At 32.6% G+C, this 22,581-nt stretch overlaps 1 protein-coding gene and 1 non-coding gene across 2 annotated transcripts; both read left to right on the top strand.

Moving 5' to 3' along the window:
- Positions 1 to 5,119: 5,119 nt before the first annotated feature.
- On the top strand, positions 5,120 to 21,278 carry LOC109807445 (callose synthase 5). Its single transcript, XM_083076503.1, has 43 exons — positions 5,120 to 5,253; positions 5,355 to 5,586; positions 5,672 to 5,772; positions 8,644 to 8,765; positions 8,854 to 8,950; positions 9,089 to 9,199; positions 9,290 to 9,418; positions 9,524 to 9,616; positions 9,785 to 9,876; positions 9,995 to 10,121; positions 10,236 to 10,373; positions 10,461 to 10,537; positions 10,644 to 10,722; positions 10,801 to 10,926; positions 11,012 to 11,126; positions 11,286 to 11,620; positions 12,647 to 12,699; positions 12,791 to 12,851; positions 12,938 to 13,019; positions 13,097 to 13,146; positions 13,251 to 13,337; positions 13,681 to 13,803; positions 13,885 to 13,980; positions 14,115 to 14,198; positions 14,275 to 14,435; positions 14,924 to 15,047; positions 15,156 to 15,250; positions 15,350 to 15,467; positions 15,572 to 15,723; positions 16,095 to 16,204; positions 16,287 to 16,412; positions 16,500 to 16,568; positions 16,797 to 16,986; positions 17,098 to 17,209; positions 17,287 to 17,406; positions 17,490 to 17,605; positions 17,685 to 17,768; positions 18,190 to 18,302; positions 18,431 to 18,660; positions 18,910 to 19,707; positions 20,025 to 20,075; positions 20,160 to 20,345; positions 20,761 to 21,278. The coding sequence occupies exons 2-43, from the start codon at positions 5,406 to 5,408 to the stop codon at positions 20,989 to 20,991; spliced, it is 5,745 nt and encodes a 1,914-aa protein (XP_082932629.1). The 5' UTR covers positions 5,120 to 5,253; positions 5,355 to 5,405; the 3' UTR covers positions 20,992 to 21,278.
- On the top strand, positions 16,497 to 16,577 carry LOC114916586 (small nucleolar RNA J33). The gene has a single exon (XR_003805143.1). It is a non-coding gene; the product is annotated as a small nucleolar RNA J33 (small nucleolar RNA).
- Positions 21,279 to 22,581: the final 1,303 nt, after the last annotated feature.

Here is a 22,581-nt window from a genome sequence, read left to right as displayed (position 1 = left end):
GTGTATGGACCCATAGCAAATGTATATATTATCAAGTACAGAAGGAGATGAGCATGGGCGTCCATGATTGCATGTGTGCTTCGAAATCATTTGCCTTCTAGGTTCCACTTTTGTCTTTAAGTCATTCAATATAATACATGGAATAAATCCTAATTTCATCTTAAAAAATACAAGCATCATTACTCTGGTTTTTGAAAAAAGAAATGCAACAATTTATTTAAAAATGATAAAAAATGTCATCATTGTCGTCTTTTAAAACTTTTGTTTAGTCGATTTAATATCATTGTCATCAACTTAATTATTTAATCTTATTATATATATATATATATATATATATAATTTATTAATTAGTTATCTCACTTTCTTAATTCGTCAGTAAATTATTATTTTTTCTTTCTATAATCATGTCAATATAGTAAGAAATATATATTAACTTTATTAGTTTATCATTTTTAGTAAACTTTTATCTCATTATATTTTTTTCATACATAAAATTTAAATATGAGATATTGTTTAAAGAGATTATATGTCTAGTACTATTTGGACCAATTCCTTGGAGAGATTAAGTTTATTATAAATTTTATTACAAGATAAATGGTGTATTTAAAACACATTAGGTGAGATATAACCTACGGTTTTTTTCAATACACCATTGTACTTACTTCTCTGTTTTCAGCCATGAAACGCTCCAAACACACACAAGGACAATGGCGTTTGTATATTTTAAAGGAAAAAAAAATGGGGTTTTGATTTGATTGTTGGTTTGCTCCATCCCTAGATAGAAATTTTTTTAAACAAAAAAATAATTAATGTAGGGGCTGGAATATGAATATGATGATCCTTTATCTTTATTCTTCACCGTCTTTTGCACAGAGAAGAGGGTTGGAAATTGGAACGAATTGCTTTTTTCTTTTTCATTTTTGTAGAAGGTGAGGTGGTCGAAATAAGTTGGTATCACCTTATCATGACAACTAGAAATGATTGAGATGGGATCTTGTTATATATTTGTGCATGCAATTATTTATATTATAATATCTACCATAAAATTCTCTTCATGTGATGCAAGGCAAATTTGTGACGTTATGTTAATGTGTGAGAGATTTCGGATGAGAAAGTGTAAAGAAGAATTAAATAAAAGATAATGGAGGCAGAAAGCAAAAATGGAAAAAGATAGACAATTGAAGAAAATTGGGCCAACCTATGATGATCACTTTAGGTTATCCTTTATAATTCAAACAACTCTAATATTTTTGTACTTTCTTCTCTCACACCTGTTATTCTTTGTATCACATATTTCCATTTTATTTTTTTTATTCTATCAATAATTACATTTCTAATTCCTCTCTTCCCTTCCACCCTCACCTTTTCATTGACAATGACTATATGCACTCCAAGGAGGTGTTAAAGAATCATTTTCCTGTTTCAAGATACATTGAAAGCAGATAAAATTAAGTTCAACATTCTGCACCTTTAGTGTGAATCATATTTGTCACGTTTGATTCCCATTGATCCCATGAATAAACGACCAAAAGGAAATATGATTGAATTGACTTCCAATGATGGTTTCTTCAAATAAAGCGCATTCAGAATATTGTCTTTTACCATGGACCCATGGCATTTAGGAGCATAAATGATTAAGGAAGGAGCATAAATGATTATGGAAGAAATCGGGTGGGTTGGGCACAAATTTCAATATCTATGTTTTTATCTTTGTTTTCGTATTTTATACTTATTCTCATTTTCATATTTATTGGATGTGAAATTTGTATTCTTATTTTTGTTTTTATTAGACATCGGGTATACTTGTATTTATTTTGTATTTATTTAAAAATTAACTATTTTTTCTGTAAAAATATAAAAAATTAATTTTTTTTAATATAGAGTAGCAATTATAAAAATACATTAATTAAGTTTCATTTGAAATAAAATTTTAAATACATAAAAATTTTCCTTTCACTTAGGAAAGTTAGACTCTCATCCGAATGTTTTTATAGAAAAGTAAAATAAAAATGATTTCTAGGAAAATATATTATTAGATTTTTTTAAATAGCTACTAAATATGAAAAATTAAAATTCTTGATTCATGATTATAAAAAAAAAATTATTTTGTATACCAAACACCCCTAAATGTTACATAAATTTTTTAAAAAATAAATTAAATTTTAAAAAATTTAAAATAAGTATGCCTATAAATATGAATACATATATATCCATTTTCGTCCTCGTACGTGATTCAATAAATTGAGTAATACCTGTACTCATATTTGTGCCCAATCAAATTAAGAATTTTTCATCAAAGTTGGAGTAACTTCAGACATTATTCACATATACAAATTTACTTATTATCCTTGTAATTGATGATATTTTTTTTTACCTTTGGTAGCCTTTTAGTATTTATTGTTGCACTAAATATTTAATTTAATTATGTAAAAATAAAACGTTATTTTGTTATTTTTTTATTTCTTTTTATAATTAAATTGAATAGTTAAGTTGTCAACTCTAAAAAATCAAGGCTAAAAACCTATTTTGTTCCTTTATAATAATTATTTGTTTCAATTTAGTCCCACTTTTATTTTTTGTCTCAATTTGGTCCCTAATAAATTAATTGGTTGCAATGTTGGACTTCCGTCCAAATTATTTAGACGGAGTTAACTGTTGGCCACGTGGATGCTATGTGGATGCCACGTGAAAGCTACGTAGATGCCACGTGGATGTCAAATTTTTGTCATGCATCTGGAACCAGAACGGGCCGTTCTAGTTCCAAAATTCATAAATTTTAGATCGTGATAACAATACTTATTCATATATTTGTAATATTAAAAATTATATATATATAATTTTTTAAAGTATAAATATATATTATAGTTATTTTTTAAAAGTTTTTATATCTACAATTATGATTAAAGATGAAAATAAACTAGGTCAGATTATGTTATATTATAATTTAACAGATTTAAACCTAATTTTTGTTAAAAATACATGTTATAAATATTATATATTTATCTGTCATAGACATTTTTTAAAATGTTTGGTTACATAACAATCTTAAAAACCTACTTAATAATAATTTAATAATAATAAAAACATATAAATAAATATGTTAAATCTTATAAAAATTAAGTTTAATTTATTTATCATATAAAGATGTTTTTAATATGTGATATAAATTTTTACAAGGCTTAAATATGTTTTTAGTCCCTCAAATTTAGGGTAAATCTATTTTTGGTCCCTTAAATTTAAAATTATTGTTTTTAGTCCCTATAATTTCAAAATATCTTAATTTAGTCCTTATATTCAAATTTTGTTAAGAAATTTATCAAATATTATTGCATAAAATCTACCTATTGGTGTCCCTATTAGTGAAAATATCACATTAAATCCGGTTGATATTGCATAACTGTCTTAATTAGTCACTTTCAAATATGTTATTGGTGACTTAAGGGACTAAAATAAGATTTTTGAAAATTGCAAGGACTAAAAACAACAGTTTTAAATTTGAGGGACCAAAAACAAATTTATCTTAAATTTGAGGAACTAAAAACATATTTAAGCCTTTTTACAATTTTAATTTTTTTTATCAACATAAACAATAAATAGAAAGTACAAAAGTTTGACAAATATAAGATAAATCAATAACTCCTCGAAATTTATATTTTATACATACGATAATTTAAATATATATATATATATATATATATATAAGAATATAATTTTTATTTTTTAAAATATATTATTTTTTAGATAAAAAAATTTATGTATGTGTAAATGGTTTGCTTTCGATTTTTGAACCACACTGGTGCACTATGTTAGTTGGCGTTCTGGAACGGCCCGTTCTGAATCTAGAACGACCCGTTTTGAATGCCAGAACGGCTCGTTTTGATGCACGTGTTGGTGTTAAATAATACATTTGGAACTGGTCGTTCCGGATGCAAAATTTACACACTATGAGTGCAATCAAAACAGGCCGTTTCGATTTCAGTACTGGCCATTCTGGTTCTAGATACATGATAAAATTTGACATCCACGTGGTATGTACGTAGCTTCCACGTGGCATGTACGTAGCTTCCATGTGGCATGTACGTAGCTTCTACGTGACATCCATGTGGCCAACAGTTAACTCCGTCTAAATAATTTGGACAAAAGTCTGATATTGCAACCAATTAATTTATTAGAAATCAAATGGAGACCAAAAATAAAAATAGAACTAAATTAAAATAAACAATTAGCCAAAAATCAAATATATTGACATTGTCACTCCTTTTGCTTCTTTCGCCCCTTTACTTCAAACCGGGCTGGTTGCAAAGTTACAGAGAAGCCCAATGCTTAAAATGAATGCACACTTCGATTTTAAATTTTAAAGACCAGCACTGGCCCAAGAAATTTTTTAAAAAAAAACTATATGTTAAATTTGAAAATATTACTCATGCATGTTTCTCTGACCCTTCAAGGGAAACATCTTGATCTGACCATGGTCTGAAATTTGTTCACTTTCGTTAATAAACTCACTCTAGCAAAAAGTGCAGATCAGAAGTTATAAAGAGATTTACAAATGAGGTCTGCCAAAAAGAGAAAAACATTGAGAGGGAGAAAGGCCTGGTTTGATTTGTATTAATTTTTTTAAGATTCTATTGTAATGAGATAGAAAAAATAGACAAGATGCTAACATTGTTATTCATATCATATGATACCTTTCTTTTTATTTCTTTATTTTTTTTTCTTGTTATTCATGCATCTAAGAGATAAGAGTGGCCTAGCATCTACTCTCATTGTTAGGGTCATTGCATCGGAGATATTGTTTGTTTTGTCACTCATTGAGTCTTAATGAGTTAAGGAGAAAAAATGTTTATAAACTACCCTTAGTTTTAATTCCTAAACGAAGTGAAATTTTTAGGCATATCGGAACAAAAATTATTTTAACCTTTAAAAAGAATTGTTTCATTTCATGTTATTATATATACTTTTTAGATGTATAAATACCACGTTCATATTTTTGGTATCAACAATTGGGTGCCATTTCATGCTTCCGTAAAAGTCGTTCTTCCAATCATTTTCTTCTCTCTCTGACATCTAATCACCCCTTATTCTCTCCGCCACGTGTCACCTCCTTCTTCCTCTCTCATAATCTCATATTCTTCTACTCCTCCCGCGCGCTCTTCTCTTGTCTCCTTCCCTCGCCGTAACCCTGCACCTTCTGAAACTCGCCTCTCTCCTCTCTCGAGGCTTTTACATCAATTCATCTCTTACATCAAAGAGGTACGTACGTACATGCATAATTTTCATTACACGCGCATTTCAATTAGTTACTTAATTTTAATTTTAATTTCAATTTCAACGCGATTTTGATATTGGAACAGGGGAGAGAGGGAGAGCTGAAGGCGTAGGCAGCGTGGCGGTGGTCGGCGGTGATGTCGAGTCTGGATGCGGCGCCGCACGCGCTGAGTCGGAGGCCGTCGAGGAGCGCCTCCACGACCTTCTCCACGGAGGTTTTCGACAACAACGTCGTTCCATCTTCACTCGCCTCCATCTCGCCGATTCTCCGAGTCGCCAATGAGATCGAAAGCGAGCGCCCTAGGGTTGCATATCTATGTAAGTTGTTGTCGCTACATTGTCGTTTTCTTCACTGTTTGATGCGTTTTTGCAACGCTGAAATTGGCCTGTTCGTATTTTGAAGGTCGGTTCTATGCTTTCGAGAAGGCGCATCGGTTGGATCAGAGCTCCAGCGGGCGCGGCGTGAGGCAGTTTAAGACGCTGCTGCTGCAGCGATTGGAGAGGGTACGTAACCAACTCTTTTCGTCTCCAACAGAATTTGGCTCACGTGAAAAATGCATGGCCTCGTTTTCAAAACTAAAAGTTACTTGAAGATAAAAAAGAAATTATAATTTTATAGTTGAATATATATATATATATATATACCTTATTAAGCTTCCGATTATTAATCAGTTTAACTTCACAACTTATTTTTCGGAGGAGTCAACTTCTCTCTGACCTAAGTGCATAACCTAATGACCAGCAAAAAGGAATAAGTATTTTCTGCATGCAAAGTGCTTTTGACTTTTTCTTAGTTTTTATTTGTGCTGTGATTCATAACATTGTTATTACTCCTTTGTAATAGAATATAATGTAGTACTTGAATATATTAGTAATTAACTAACTCCAAATAGAACACCTGAAGTCCTTAACTAGTTTTTTTATTAAATATTTTCAACTCAACTAGTATAAAGTGAGAGATTAACTTTAAACAATAAAGTAGAGAATTAGAGTAATTGACTAAAAAAGTGATAGTTAAATATATGTTCAATTAGACGGTAATTAGTGATTATATATAATTTTGAAGTGAATTAGTTATTGGAGAAATGTTATTATTATTCTTTGATATTTTTATCACTTTGTATTTTTTTAATGAAATTTATATAAATCTCACTAGCTAAATCATGTGAGTTTCATTTATATATTATTGACATTCACATGAAGATCAATCAATATGAAAGATTTTTCAAAAAGAAAAATCAATGTGAAAGAATGTATTTAAAAATGTTGAAGAATTTATTATTATTATTTGAGCTTTTTATTATAGTTTTTTTATAAAAGAATAATTATCTTAAAAATATAATAAACGAAAAAGGATATGTATATTGATAGTATAAATTTTTTACATCATAATCTAATTACAAACTATTATTTATGATAAGTTTCTTGATTTTGATAATTATCACTCTAAAATTTATACTAAAATTAGTTTTTAATTAATCGGTTGATTATGTATACAATAAATATTTATTAGGCTTGAACTAGGGAAAAAAGAGTAATAGTTGTAGGGTAGGAAGTAGACGTCACATAGAAAATGGGAAGGAATATAAGAAAATAGTGGCGGGCAGTTTTGAAGCGAAAAATATTCTTGATACAATGAGATACTAAAGGGGAGTATTTTATCCATGCTAAAAAAAGAGAGGAGTATTATATATATATATATATATATATATATATATATTGTGATAAAATATAAAATTATAGAGTACTAAAAGAAAGAGAGAAGAGCTAGGTTAACAGTTGGATGATAGAAAAAGCAGAGCTTATATAGAAATGGGAGGAGGTATAACAAAGAAATGGAAGGTATGACTAAGTAATGGATAATTTTGAATAAAATTGGTAAGTAAATTGTAAAATAGTCTTAACAAAACGTGGAGATAAAAGGTAGATATTTTTTTTAGATGTTATTATAGGTTATAGGTTATAGGTATAAGTGAAAGAAAAAAAAAATTTATTAAGAGTGATTGATGATGTTCACTAATTAAAATTGAAGTTTTATTTTAATAATATGTATTTATATTTAATATAAATCTTATTAATATATATTTATATATATTAATATTATCAAAGTCAAATTTTAATTTTTTATTAAAAAACAATATTAATTATATTTAAAAATTGTACTTAAATTAGATCTATTTATTATAATTCTACAATAAAAATAAATAATAAATTAAATTTAAATCTATCTATTAATTTTATGAATGATTACTGGTTCATCAATTATTTTTTTTACAATTTATTAGATTATAATTTGAACTAAAGTTTTGAAAGATTATTTTGATATGAATTTTTTTTTACAAATATTAAAAGATTATTTAAAAATCTAACAATTTATAAAAAAGAAAAAAAATAATTTTTAAATAAAAATTATTTAATTTTTAAAATATTATTTTCATAATTAAATATCTATTTATAAATTTGTTAATGAATAAATCGAATGAATTTTTTAAATGAATTAAATAAATTATATTTTAATTAAATTTTAATAAATTAATTAATATTTTTTATTTGATTCATTATAATTTGTTTTAAAAAAATTTGTTTAAAAAATTATCTAATTTATTATTTGTCACCTGATTATAGGTAATTGTTTTTAAAAATTTTCTTATACATTTATTGTAATTTTAAATAATTTTTTATTATTTTTATTAACAATAAAAATGCTTAACTGAATTACAAAGTGTCTAAAATAAACATTATACAATCATATTTTTTTTTCTGTTCAATTTATTATTTTTTAAATAATAAGAAGCTGAAAAAAAAAAAAATTCTAAACTCATGCCTATAGACTTCTCAGATGTATTAGTAGTTTAGTACTATTTATATCACTCTGCCTCGCAAATCACACCGCATGCACCGCCAACCTTCACGGTTCGCACACAATCTCGATCCTTCTTAGCACAGATATACCAAATTTCTCTTTTACTCGTTACCTTGACCGGCCAACTGTAATGGACTCCGGTGATGCTGTAGTTTAGTTTATTCCCCACCCCAGTGGTCATGGGTTTCAAGAACTCTGTCGAGTTCTTTGGGACATTGTTTCGGATAGGAGCAGTGGGGACTGGAATTGGTTAGGCAAAGTTGTAATTGGTGCGCGTGGTCTTCTAACGAGTTGAGGAAATCATTTGGTTCGTCCCCAATGACTGAAAGACTATGGAATTCTGAGTGAGATGGACTCAATAACGAATCCGCAAAAATTAAATAATAATAATAATAATTTATTTATTAATTATTATTATTATTTTTATTTTCCCTGTTACATAAGAGAGTTAGGGAAGGGTTGCACTTTGATTCCTCCTCCTTCAACTTCTTACATGATTTCTCGAACTCTAGGACAATGGAGCCAGTCTTGCCGCGCGTGTTAAGAAGACAGACGCAAGGGAAATCCAGGCTTATTATCAGCAATACTATGAGCATTATGTCAGAACTCTTGACCAAGGAGAGCGGGCAGACAGGTACACACCCTTGATGCTATGTTCCTTGTTGAGATAAGGACTCCTCCCTCCATGCTTAACTAATTCCTTTTTCCCCCCTCAAATTTAGAGCACAGCTCGGGAAAGCTTACCAGACCGCCGGGGTGCTTTTTGAAGTGCTTTGTGCCGTTAACAAGACTGAGAAGGTCGAAGAAGTAGCTCCTGAGGTCAGTCTTCATTTATATGCTCAATACATTTCATTTTCATCTTGTGAAAAAGGTTGCTTGCAGCATAATTTCCTTTCAGCATTCATGGCTTGGAGGGGGGTGAGTGACAAGTGACAACAGTAATTTTTGTGCATTCAGATCATTGCAGCTGCTAGAGATGTCCAGGAAAAGACGGAGATTTATGCACCTTTTAACATTCTTCCATTGGACTCTGCCGGGGCTTCTCAGCCTATTATGCAGCTTGAAGAGGTACCCCTTCTGCCCCGATTGATGTTACTTCAGAGTTTGTGTTTTGTTTGGCTTGGCACTGAGTTCCTTGGCTATCTTTCCACGTTGTAGATTAAGGCAGCCGTTTCTGCATTCTGGAATACTCGTGGCCTGAATTGGCCAAGTTCATTTGAGCCATCAAGGCAGGGAACTGGAGATTTGGATTTGCTTGATTGGCTTAGAGCCATGTTTGGGTTCCAGGCATGTCTTTTGCTCCGAAATAGAAAGGGATAGAAGAAGGTTATAACTAACTTCTTTCATATAGCCGCCACAAATTGTTAATTTATTTGGTTTATTTTGGCTCAGAGGGACAACGTCAGGAACCAGAGAGAGCATTTGATTCTGCTTCTTGCCAACTCTCACATAAGGCTACACCCCAAACCCGAGCCTCTTAACAAGGCATGTAGCTATCTCTTGCATTTTACTGTACTTGGCAAAAAAATTATAGATTTAATGGAGCTAAACCAGAAATCAGGAGAACTCCCATCAAAATTTCATTTAGCTGTCAGGGTAGCCTGCTTTGCTTTTGACCCATAGTTAAATTTCATTTTTTTTTTACAATTGCAGCTTGATGATCGTGCCATTGATGCAGTGATGAGTGATCTGTTTAAGAATTACAAAACATGGTGCAAATTTTTGGGACGAAAACATAGTTTACGGTAAGAAATAACAATTTCTCCATCACCAAACAATTTTCCTACTTTTTCCCATCATATTTCTAACAATAAATCTGAAAATATTTATGCTCAAAGTGACTAATGGTATTCTTTCATGCAGACTCCCTCAAGGTAAGCAAGAGATACAACAAAGGAAGTTACTTTATATGGGCCTGTATCTTCTTATATGGGGTGAAGCATCCAATGTTCGCTTCATGCCAGAGTGTCTATGTTACATATTTCATAACGTGAGTATGGGTTTTTCATGTGTTGAACTATCTTGTGCCATTATATGTTTGCAGATGAAATGTAACTTTTTATAGTTATTTTCTGCATGTATTAACAATAATAAACTATTTTAGATGGCACATGAACTTCATGGTTTATTGGCTGGAAATGTCAGCATAGTTACCGGTGAAAACATCAAACCTTCTTATGGTGGTGATGATGAGGCATTCTTGCGCAAGGTTATAACTCCCATATACCGAGTAATTGAAAAGGTATGGTTTTTTTGATATGGAAATCATCAACTTACTTCAGGTACCTTTCTTCTCAATGACGAGTTATGATCATGCTAATTAATACAGGAAGCCAAGAAGAGCAGAAATGGAACAGCTCCTCATTCATCCTGGTGCAACTATGATGATCTAAATGAGTATTTCTGGTTAGTTTGGCTTTACTTTCTTATTTCTAATTGAAAGTGATTTCCTTTGCCTTTTATCTTTCAGTTGTTGACAATTTGTTTTAACTTCTGTTGCATTTGGTTTCAGGTCATCTGATTGTTTTTCTCTTGGATGGCCCATGCGTGATGATGGTGAATTTTTTAGATCAACATTTAATTTAACACAGGTATTTATTCTCTTAGGAGTTACTTGCTTGAATGTAAAACACTTATTTAGTCCAATTTTTATATAAATTCCATATCAGGGAAGAAATGGTGCTCAGAGAACATCTGGAAGAACTGGAAAATCAAATTTTGTTGAGACCCGGTCATTCTGGAACATCTTCCGCAGTTTTGATCGTCTTTGGACATTCTATCTACTGGGTTTGCAGGTATTTGTTTTCAACAGAAAGAAATTCTTATGTCATTATCTCCCTTGATTGTTGCTCTGACAAGACAGGAAAATTCTCATTACAGGTGATGTTCATTATTGCCTGGGAAGGGATTTCAGTGTTGGATATCTTTCAGAAACATGTCTTGTATAATCTCTCTAGCATATTCATTACAGCAGCCATTCTGCGCTTACTTCAAAGTATGATATGTTGACTTAAGTAGCTTTGTATATGTAAATTTATCATGCAACTATCAGAAGCACTAGTTAAAAGATTTTTCTTGCTGATATTTGTTTAAGCTAGTAGTTGAAGAACAAAACAAAGTGACATCTCATTTGTTCCTTTATATTTTGATTTAGGTATCTTGGACCTGGCTTTGAACTTTCCAGGCTATCACCGTTGGAGATTCACTGATGTGCTACGAAATATTCTCAAAGTCATTGTTAGTCTTTTTTGGGTTATTGTTCTTCCACTCTTCTATGTGCATTCCTTCAAGGGTGCCCCTGAGTTTGTCAAGAATCTGCTTTCCTTTCTTCATCAAATAAAGGGGATTCCAGCATTCTATATGTTGGCAGTTGCAGTGTATCTGCTTCCAAATATATTAGCAGCTGTTCTCTTTCTTTTCCCAATGCTTAGGCGTTGGATTGAAAACTCAGACTGGCACATTGTTAGATTTTTCTTATGGTGGTCACAGGTACTTCCATCATCTTATTTCATTCACTTGTGCATTTAAATATTTCTCTTTATTATAAATTGAAATTATTATATTGCTATGATGATTGTTTCAATGTGAAATTGATGCATATATCCACCTGATTACAGAAATCAATAGGAAGCAATTTTTTGTCTATTTTTTCCTTTGAATACTCTGGCCTCTTTTGTTCAAATAGCATACAGATAATAATATACTTGGCAAAGGCTTTTGTGGTCAGCAAAATCCTTATAGACCTAAATGCCTTAAAGCTATTAGTTAATGCATCAATACATGTACAGACACGTGTGTATGTACACAGCACATTCCATAACTGGCAGGGACCAATACAGAAGCACTTTGTTCTGAAATATTTTGCCTCAGTCTGTTTTTGTAACATATCTTCGTGGAATAAATATATTATAATTTTCAAGAATCAAATCTGCAGTTTGATATTATTTAACTTGTCTGACCAAGGTTTTCTTCCTCTTTACTAAGCAACCGTTACAGGAATACTAATTATTTATGGTAAAAATTGTCTAATGACTTCTGCAAATTTCAAAACTAAAAATTTTATCATTGTTCTCTTTGTATTTTCAGAAACTTTTTATTTACCCTAAATCTTTCCATTTCTGTATATTTTGCTGTAATATTTTTTTGTAAAAAAAGTTTAGATGAGAACTTTATATTCATTAAGCAAAACTTTGGCCATAAAAATGATATTTTATTAATGATCAGAGTCCTTTTTATGCAAGTGTGGATCAAAGCTCAAACTTTCAAACTCAAATCAGGGGAGGGGAAACACCTACTTATCAAGTGGGTGACCACCCAACAAGAGGAGTGTTGAAACTGACTTCTGTTTCTAAACTACTCTTTTTTCAATGTTCAAATATGCATGGACAATATGAGTTTGTGACCTTTAATCTTTGAAAAACCTATCTATATTGTTGAGAAATGTCTCTCTTTTAAATAACATTGAACCTTTTAGAATCATTTGTTATTTTTCTAACATGGATAATCACTATGCAGCCAAGAATCTATGTTGGAAGAGGAATGCATGAGAGTCAATTTGCTCTCCTAAAGTGAGTTTTGCAGAATTCAAGTTACTCAAGGTTTGTGCTCCTGTAATTCATTTGAGATTTTTTCATCATCTATTTCTTTTTTAAATTTCAGATACACTCTTTTCTGGGTGATTCTTTTGGCTGCTAAATTTTCATTCAGCTTTTTTTTCCAGGTAATTATTACAAGTGCAGTAGTTAGTTTCTTTATAATGTCTTGTGAATTCGTTGAGCCTCTTTTAACTGTTGTCTCATTCTTCAGATCAAACCTCTAGTTCAGCCAACTAAGGACATAATGAGCATTCGGCATGTTGATTTTGGTTGGCATGAAGTTTTCCCCAATGGTAATTTCTTCACAATTTTATGAGTCCATTGTAACTTTCTGTTAATTTTATTGATCTGGTATTTATGGTCTATGCAGCTCAACATAACTATGGTGCAGTTATTGCACTTTGGGCCCCTGTACTTATGGTGTGTATGCTATATTTTATTGTTATGTTCACATATATTAATCTTTTCATTTGTTTGGGATCAATTTTCCAGTGTAAACATAACAGTTTACATTTTGAATTCAGGTTTATTTCATGGACACTCAAATTTGGTATTCCATCTTCTCAACTATTTGTGGTGGTGTTATCGGTGCCTTTGATCGTCTAGGAGAGGTCATTTTCAATTTTATCTTATTTCTATATCTGGAGAGAAGTTAGGAAACTATTTTATTGGTTTTTTTTTCTTTCATTTTTGTAAAATATGTACGGATACAAAAAATGAACCTATTTAATCAAGAAACTCATGAGACCCTTTTAGATGCATAAAGTACTATATTGTGATTTTCATGTATTTTTTTTAATGAAATTTTAAAGTTTCCAAGGAGTAAGTGCACTTGAATTTCTCTTTCCATTTCATGGAACAACACCAGATTGGATAACTAATGGAACCAAAACGATATAATACTTTACAGTGTTTTAATGGCCAGTTAATGTTGTTATTTATTTGCTTACACAGATACGCACACTAACCATGCTAAGATCACGGTTCCAGTCATTGCCTGGTGCATTCAACACATACTTGGTTCCTACTGACAAGAGACATAAGAAAAAATTCTCTCTCTCGAAGCGCTTTGCCGAGGTTTCTATCACATTTTCATTTTGTTGCTAACTAGAGTAAGCTAAATATAAGATCTTCACTTAGGTTTCCATATTTATGTAGATTTCTGCAAGCAAAAGAAGTGAAGCTGCTAAATTTGCTCAACTATGGAATGAAATTATTTGCAGTTTCCGTGAGGAAGATATCATAAGTGATAGGAAAGGCCTCAGAGCCAAACTCTTTAGTTGCTTTGTTTTTTGTCCTAAATCCTTATCTTCTATTCTTTCACCTTCATCTTTTGATTTGTGATCCATCACATACTAAGGACTAAACTATGCTTGCATCACTCCAGGGAGATGGATCTTTTGATGGTTCCATACTCATCGGATCCCAGCTTGAAAATTATTCAGTGGCCACCATTTTTGCTTGCAAGCAAGGTTTGAGTAATTCAATTTATAATATGCTTGTATTTGTTATCAGTTCATATAATTGACTCGCTGTCTACATTTGCAGATTCCTGTAGCAGTGGATATGGCAGCTCAATTTCGAGGAAAGGACTCTGATCTTTGGAAGCGCATATGCGCAGATGAATATATGAAGTGTGCTGTGATTGAATGCTATGAATCTTTTAAAAATGTTCTGCATGCTTTGGTAGTAGGAGAAGCTGAAAAAAGGTAGCTTTCCGTATTCTTTTCTGTTGATGTTTGTCCATTTTAGTTTACAGTTCATACTTGAAGTACTATCACCATAAGATTATAAATAACCCTAGCAATGTTTTTTTTAGGTGGCAAAACCTTGATCCAGTTCTATTAGCATTCTATCCAAATTTCTTTTCCCAAGTTTTTATTTATTTATTTATTTTATTTTATTTTAAGAAGACTCCAAATTTGGCTCTTGCTGTTTCTATTTCATGAAGAGCAATTAGCTTTGTATTTATCTATTTATATTTTAAATGTCATTCTAGATTATTTAACTCAAAAATATAAAAGGAATATAGTGTTAACTTTATTAATTCAAAATTGCATATTGCATTACAATGGTCTATCAAAATTTTATATCAGCTGCTTGTGTTGATTTTTCACAACTATTGCAGAAAAAGTTATAGACATTTCATTAGAATTATGTCACTATCGTTAGTTATGAATTCATTGTGATGGAACAGGACAATCTCTGTCATCATTAAGGAAGTTGAAAACAGCATCTCTAAGAATACACTTCTTGCAAATTTCCGAATGGGGTTTTTGCCTTCCCTTTGTAAGAAGTTTGTGGAGCTTGTGGAAATATTGGTGAGTCATTTAAAGGAAAACTAATCATATATAACCTTTGGAGTCTTAAATGGTTTCTTGTCTCTGACAATCCTATTTGGAAGCTTACATATTCCTTTCTGGTTACAGAAAGGTGCAGATTCATCCAAGCAAGGTACAGTTGTGGTATTATTGCAAGACATGTTAGAAGTTTTTACACGTGATATGATGGTAAATGAGATCAGGTAGGTTAACTTAATTACATTGGATTTGGAATATATAGTTCTTCTGGATCTTCCATTAAAAATAATAATGTTCGCTTTTCACAATGGGATGTTCACCAGTGAATTGGCAGAACTTAATCATAGTAGTAAGGACTCTGGAAGGCAACTTTTTGCTGGTACAGATGCAAAACCGGCTGTACTATTCCCTCCAGTGGTTACAGCACAATGGGAGGAACAGGTAATTACTATTATTATTAATTACAATAATTACTTTTATATACTTTTCATTATTATTGAGTTCCAGGCACTTCTATAACTTATGAATAATTATGGATGTTTCAGATTAGACATCTTTATTTACTTTTGACGGTGAAGGAATCTGCCATTGAGATTCCAACTAACCTTGAAGCACGTAGAAGGATTGCATTCTTTACTAATTCATTGTTCATGGATATGCCGCGTGCTCCACGAGTCTGTAAAATGCGATCATTCAGGTCCAATGCTTTTTTGTACAGAACTTGTGGCCGGGAAGATATATGCAGATGCCATGTTTTGTATACTAAACTGCAGGAACATCGTCCTATTAGCGTGGACATTAAACTAATTCATATCAAGTGTTGAAATCCTTCCAGAGTTTATAGAAGCTGTTACTGTCAGGGTTATAGTGTTTTTCTTAAATTGAGATGACAAATATTACTATCTTTCTCTTCACGTTTCATATATTAATTCTTAAATATTACACACAAATTATCTTTTTCTGCTTTATTTAATATTTTATTTCTAAAGAAATTTATGATGCATATGTTGCATCTGGTGTATTCTGAAGTTGTCTAGTGTTTATAAATAGCATTGTTTTTGTTTGCAGTGTCTTGACTCCATACTACAGTGAAGAGACTGTCTATTCGAAGAATGACCTTGAGGTTGAAAACGAAGATGGTGTGTCAATCATATATTACCTGCAAAAGATCTTCCCTGGTCTGTAATAACTAACACTATATATCTTGACTGTAATTTGCTAGCAATAAGAGGAGTGGCTAAATTGTAGTAATTTTACCAGATGAATGGAATAACTTCATGGAACGACTTGATTGTAAGAAAGATAGTGAGATATGGGAGAATGATGAGAACATATTACAGCTACGTCACTGGGCCTCATTACGAGGACAAACTCTTAGCAGGACAGGTAACAGTGACTTCCACTCTCTCCATCCCCAGGGACAGGGTTTGGTGGATTAATAGTTTCCCCTCTTGTACCTGTACATTAATGCAGTTAGGGGAATGATGTACTACCGGCGGGCTATTAAGCTTCAGGCTTTTCTTGATATGGCAAATGAAAAGGGTACGTATAATTTCCTTTTATTCTGAGCTATTTAGCTTAGTCTAGTTGCTACTGTGGCAATGGCAGGCATGTAATCTATAGCTTTCTCAAAACACAAGTCTTGGTTTATACATAGCTGTGACTTTTATGAAATTAACTATGTATTCATATTCTTCATGGTTATTGGCAAAAGAGTAGTTATCTGCCAAGAATAGATGATTGTATGGTTTTTTTCTATATTGTGGGCAGAGATACTTGGGGGTTATAAAGCTGTTACCGTCCCATCTGAGGAAGATAAAAAGAGCCATAGATCCTTGTATGCCAATTTAGAGGCCATTGCTGACATGAAATTCACATATGTCGCTACCTGTCAGAACTATGGGAATCAGAAGCGTAGCGGAGACCGCCATGCAACAGACATCCTTAATTTGATGGTTAAGTATGTTCTCCAATTAATGAATTGAACTTGGTTCAAATGCAATAATATTTGGCTTTTAGTTTCTGAAATCCACTTGATTTAAGAATATATCGTCTGGTTCTTCATTTGTAGCAATCCTTCACTTCGTGTGGCTTATATTGATGAAGTCGAAGAAAGAGAAGGAGGAAGAGTACAGAAAGTTTATTATTCTGTACTGATCAAAGCTGTGGACAATCTTGACCAGGTAATGCATATTGATGTTAGAAAGAAAGTTAACTCATGGTTAACATGGAACTTATGGTTTTATTATTTTCTTTGAAGGAAATATTTCGAATAAAACTGCCGGGTCCAGCAAAGTTAGGAGAAGGGAAGCCTGAAAATCAAAATCATGCCATTGTTTTTACAAGAGGTGAAGCTCTTCAGACTATAGACATGAACCAGGTAAAGCATTATAAACTATTTTTTAGGTGAAAACATTATAAACTATGACCAGTTAAAATGGTGTACCTGCAAATTTCTTCTAGGATAATTACTTGGAAGAAGCTTTAAAAATGCGGAACCTTTTGGAAGAGTTTAGTGAAGATCATGGGGTGCGACGACCTACAATATTAGGTGTCCGTGAGCACATCTTTACTGGCAGGTCTGATGAATTTTATCCACATATACTGAGGCACTGTCATGTTAAGTTACCATGTTACTTATTCTATCACTTGCTACAGTGTCTCTTCCTTGGCTTGGTTTATGTCAAATCAAGAAACAAGCTTTGTCACAATTGGTCAAAGAGTTCTTGCAAGACCCCTGAAGTAAGTTTCCTCTAGTGATTTGATGACATGATTGAGTTGTAAGTACTCATTTAACTTTTAGGATAAATCAGGAGCCTCCAGCTGACAATTTTCTATTACAAGATCTCATCCAAAGTTAAAGAAGTGATTTTATGTAAAAGAGAAATGCATGTCATATATATAAAATTGCTTTCAAATATTAACATTGTATCCAAACGATACTCATCTGATATTTGGTTATTTCTCCTTTTTTCCATCTTATTCACTGTTCTTGTTGGAGATTCATCTCCCATGCTGCTTCAATTTTTAGAGACAATAATTAATGAACTCTCAAATTTCCCTTTTGTATCTTTTCTACTACTGTTGCTAGAAATAAATTATTAGAATGGATACAAGGCAGAGTATACATGTTATCTTATGATGGATATTTGTTCAATTCTAGGGTGCGATTCCACTATGGTCATCCAGATGTTTTTGATAGAATTTTCCACATAACTCGTGGAGGAATTAGCAAGGCTTCTCGTGGCATCAATTTGAGCGAGGATATTTTTGCTGGTACCATTTTTGAAACATCTTTCTTTGCAGTGATATTTGATATTTCTTCTGCATCATGTGCCTTTTTTTGATTCATTGCATCATATGCCTTTTTTGATACTTTGCATGATATGCCTTTGCCTATGTAGGATTCAACTCAACACTAAGACGTGGAAATGTTACTCATCATGAATATATCCAATGTGGAAAGGGTAGAGACGTGGGGCTCAATCAAATCTCACTTTTTGAAGCAAAAGTGGCTTGTGGTAACGGAGAGCAGATATTAAGCAGAGATATCTACAGGCTGGGGCATCGTTTTGACTTTTTCCGCATGCTATCATTTTATTCCACGACCATTGGATTTTATATAAGCTCAATGGTAACGTTTACTGCATTTAGGATATAGAGCAAAAGCAGTACTTTCTGTTTATTGATCCAATTATGTTTATTTTTATTATTATTTTGCTCAACTTTGTCATGAAAATTAAACTATCACTAACAGTGTATCTATAAACAAATCAATCCCACTATGTTTATCTATATATGTTCTTAAATGTCTTTTTTCTTTTCTTTTCTGTATTTGTAAATTCTGCATATGGCAATAAATCTTTCTTTTGCCGATTCACAGATTGTGGCTCTCACTTGTTATGTATTCCTGTATGGCAAACTGTACCTATCTTTGAGTGGATCTGAGGCTGCAATAGTAAAGTTGGCTAAGAGAAAGGGAGATGAAGCACTAGAGGCAGCATTAACTTCACAATCTCTTGTTCAAATAGGACTTCTAATGACTTTGCCCATGTTCATGGAAATTGGACTAGAGAGAGGGTTCAGAACTGCTATAGGTGAACTTATAATAATGCAGTTGCAGCTAGCACCTGTTTTCTTCACTTTCTCACTAGGGACAAAGCTTCACTATTTTGGGCGCACTCTTCTGCATGGAGGGGCAAAGTACAGAGCAACTGGGCGTGGTTTTGTTGTTCGCCATGAGAAGTTTGGTGAAAATTACAGGTTGTACTCTAGGAGTCACTTTGTAAAAGGGCTTGAGCTCACAATGTTGCTCATATGTTATAAGATTTATGGAGCGGCAACACCTGATTCAACATCATATGGCTTTCTCTCATGGTCAATGTGGTTTTTGGTCTGTTCTTGGTTGTTTGCTCCTTTCCTTTTCAATCCATCAGGGTTTGAATGGCAGAAGATAGTTGAGGACTGGGATGATTGGAAAAAGTGGATAAGTAGTCGAGGTGGTATTGGTGTTCCTGCAAACAAGAGTTGGGAATCATGGTGGGATGAGGAACAAGAGCATCTGCAGCACACTGGGTTTCTGGGGCGGACATGTGAAGCTATTCTTGCCCTGCGTTTCTTTATCTATCAATATGGAATTGTGTATCATCTCCGTGTAGCCAGAGGTGACAAGAGCATCCTGGTAATTGTGCTTGCTAATTTAATTACATTTAATGTTTTCATGTCAAACTCTGGAACCACACAACAGGGTTCAACTTATTTAACACCAATGTCCATACTACTAACTCCAGTAATTGAGAGTGAGCAAGGTGCTGTTAACAGGGTTGAGACAGAGTAATCCCTCGCATGTAGGAGAATTTAGTCCTTTTCCAATTACCATGATGTCATTACAGATCACTGACTCCCCCTCCCCTCCCCTAAAAATAAATAAAATAAAAGAAATAACAGAAATGACTGTACATATAGGGAGGTGTTTTCTGACATACATTTTCTCTTCAGGTTTATGCTCTGTCTTGGATAGTGATAGTAGCTCTCATGGTTATCTTTAAGGTCGGTATTCAGTGATCAAAAAGTTAGTTCTTTCTGTTTGTGCTTGGTAATGATCTTGTTAATTAGTGACATCTGAAACTGCAGATTGTGTCCATGGGTAGAAAGCAGTTCAGCGCAGATTTCCAGCTGATGTTTCGTCTTCTCAAATTGTTTCTGTTCATTGGAGCCATTGTTGCTCTAGGCTTAATGTTTACACTGCTGAATCTCACAGTTGGAGACATCTTTGCGAGCCTCCTAGCCTTTTTGCCAACAGCATGGGCACTTGTACAGGTATGTGTTTAGTGGTCATCGCCCTCCGGCTTTGGTGTTTTTTTGTCTCATTTGATCATGCCGAATATACACTAGACTTTAATTTGTGTCCGAGGTACATTTGATCATATGTTACCTACGTACCTATTTTTAGTAGTCAATAGTCATCAGTCGCCATCTTCTGGCTCAATCATTATTTTAGGTTTGTTTCGTCATTCTGAGTCGAGTATCATGGTTCACTCATCATGCCAATGTCTAATCCAATTAAACGTTTTAAAATACTAGATTACGAGTTATGTATAAGATTAAGATATAAAAATCAAGTAACTCGTGTGTCTTCATTATTGGAATTAGATTAGTTCCTCTCATGATTCCTTTTGATACAGTGAGTGTAAAATCACTTATTTCTGATTGGTGTGGTGTTATATATGTGCAGATAGCACAAGCATGCAGGCCATTCGTGAAGGGCATTGGAATGTGGGGGTCTGTCAAAGCTGTAGCAAGGGGCTTTGAATACCTTATGGGAGTGGTTATTTTTGCACCAGTGGCCATATTGGCTTGGTTCCCATTTGTTTCAGAATTCCAAACTAGGCTGCTGTTCAACCAAGCATTCAGCCGAGGGCTTCAAATCCAGCGCATTCTGGCTGGCGGCAAGAAGCATAAGTAGGACTGAATCAAAACCTCTGCAGCTATTTGTCACACAGACAAGTGGAGATAAAAGTTCAGGCATACTGAGAGATTCAAGGCATGATTATGTTATGGAGCGCATACTGCATATGTACTGTCAACTGTGTATGTAGTATATCAGTATACCATCATCACTCCTAACTCTGGCTCTGCATGTTTATTAGTGGAAGAATTCTACGAGTCTGATCGTAAAATCTTGTAAACGGTTGAGAGAACTATACCCAAATTCCATAGTTATCAAATTGTATATTACTTCCCTTGTTTTCATTCTCCTCTCTCCACGCTGTAGAATAAAATAGTGAATCTCACTCTTGCTAGGTGTTTTAGAATGTGTTTGAGCTTAAGTCAAGCCCATAAAACTTGCAAGATGAGGATTATTCCCACTAGTTATTTATCCAACACATCTTTTCATTCTAGATTAGACTTTTGAATATAAAATTTACATTACTAAATAAATATCTGCAAATAATGGCTCGATAGTAGATTTGACATCATTTTAGAATGAGTCACAAAATTGAGTCATACACTTTTTTTAGTCTTATCACTAATATAGGGTCTTCAACATATTATATTTCACACATTATTCTTGTAACTAGACTAAAAAAAATAGTCGTCTCAAATTATCAGTTTTATCTTTTTTTACAAAAATTGTAAATAGTTAAAAATAATTGCACAATTTAAATTATTCATTAAAATTTGAAAATGTAATTTACAAATATAAATATATTTATTTATTGTAAAGTTTAATTATATTATAATTTACATGTTTAAAAATATTTATTTATTATGATTTTACTACGATGTGATTCAGCAAGAAAACCTCTTTCACCAGCGTGTCAAGCATGTGATGTGGGACATAGAGTAAGTTTGTGCAGTAACTGGTATCATGCAAGAAGGGTAAGATTGGAAAGAGATAAAATTCTAAAATTTAAAATTAAATGAATACGTTACAGTAAAATCAGTTAACATATGTCTATTAAAAATTCGGTTATTTCATACAAAGAAAATAGAATTTATCAAAAAAAGTAGTCATTAAAATCAATCTCAAGTAATTTGAATTAGTGGGATAAGTGTTGTGGAGCCCTAATAATTAAAACCCGTGGGCCAAGTGATGACTCTTCCGCGTTCTGACTTCTTCTGAGCCATGTATGTGTATGGTCGAGTCACGTAATGAATTATTTGAAGCGCAGGGAACTCATGTTATGTCATGTCGCTTCGTGTCTCTGAAATTCTCTTCCCATAACCTATTGAGTATTATCCTAACCTCTACATGCACACCTCTTACTTATAACTCACAACACAACATAAACCTATATCACTAATCATGCCTCTATGTGGGGCTCATTGTCCTCATTTCTTGTTCTTTTGTTGAAAATAAAAACAAAAATTAAGCCCCACATGGTATTTTATGATTCCTATGAATATGAATTGCATAAATTTGTATGTAATAATTCTAACTCAAGAGAATTGTGGAATGAGATAAGGTTCCTTAGATTTCTGTTTGATATGCCCGACAACCTAGAAAATGAATGAGTTATGAACTACAAGAAACGCAGGGTCTACCAATTTT

The sequence above is a fragment of the Cajanus cajan genome, chromosome 6, assembly GCF_000230855.2.
Source record: "Cajanus cajan strain Asha chromosome 6, NIPB_CcT2T_4, whole genome shotgun sequence".
Taxonomy (NCBI): domain Eukaryota; kingdom Viridiplantae; phylum Streptophyta; class Magnoliopsida; order Fabales; family Fabaceae; genus Cajanus; species Cajanus cajan.
Note: the sequence above shows the minus strand (reverse complement) of the source record. Positions and strands in the feature narration are given on the sequence as shown.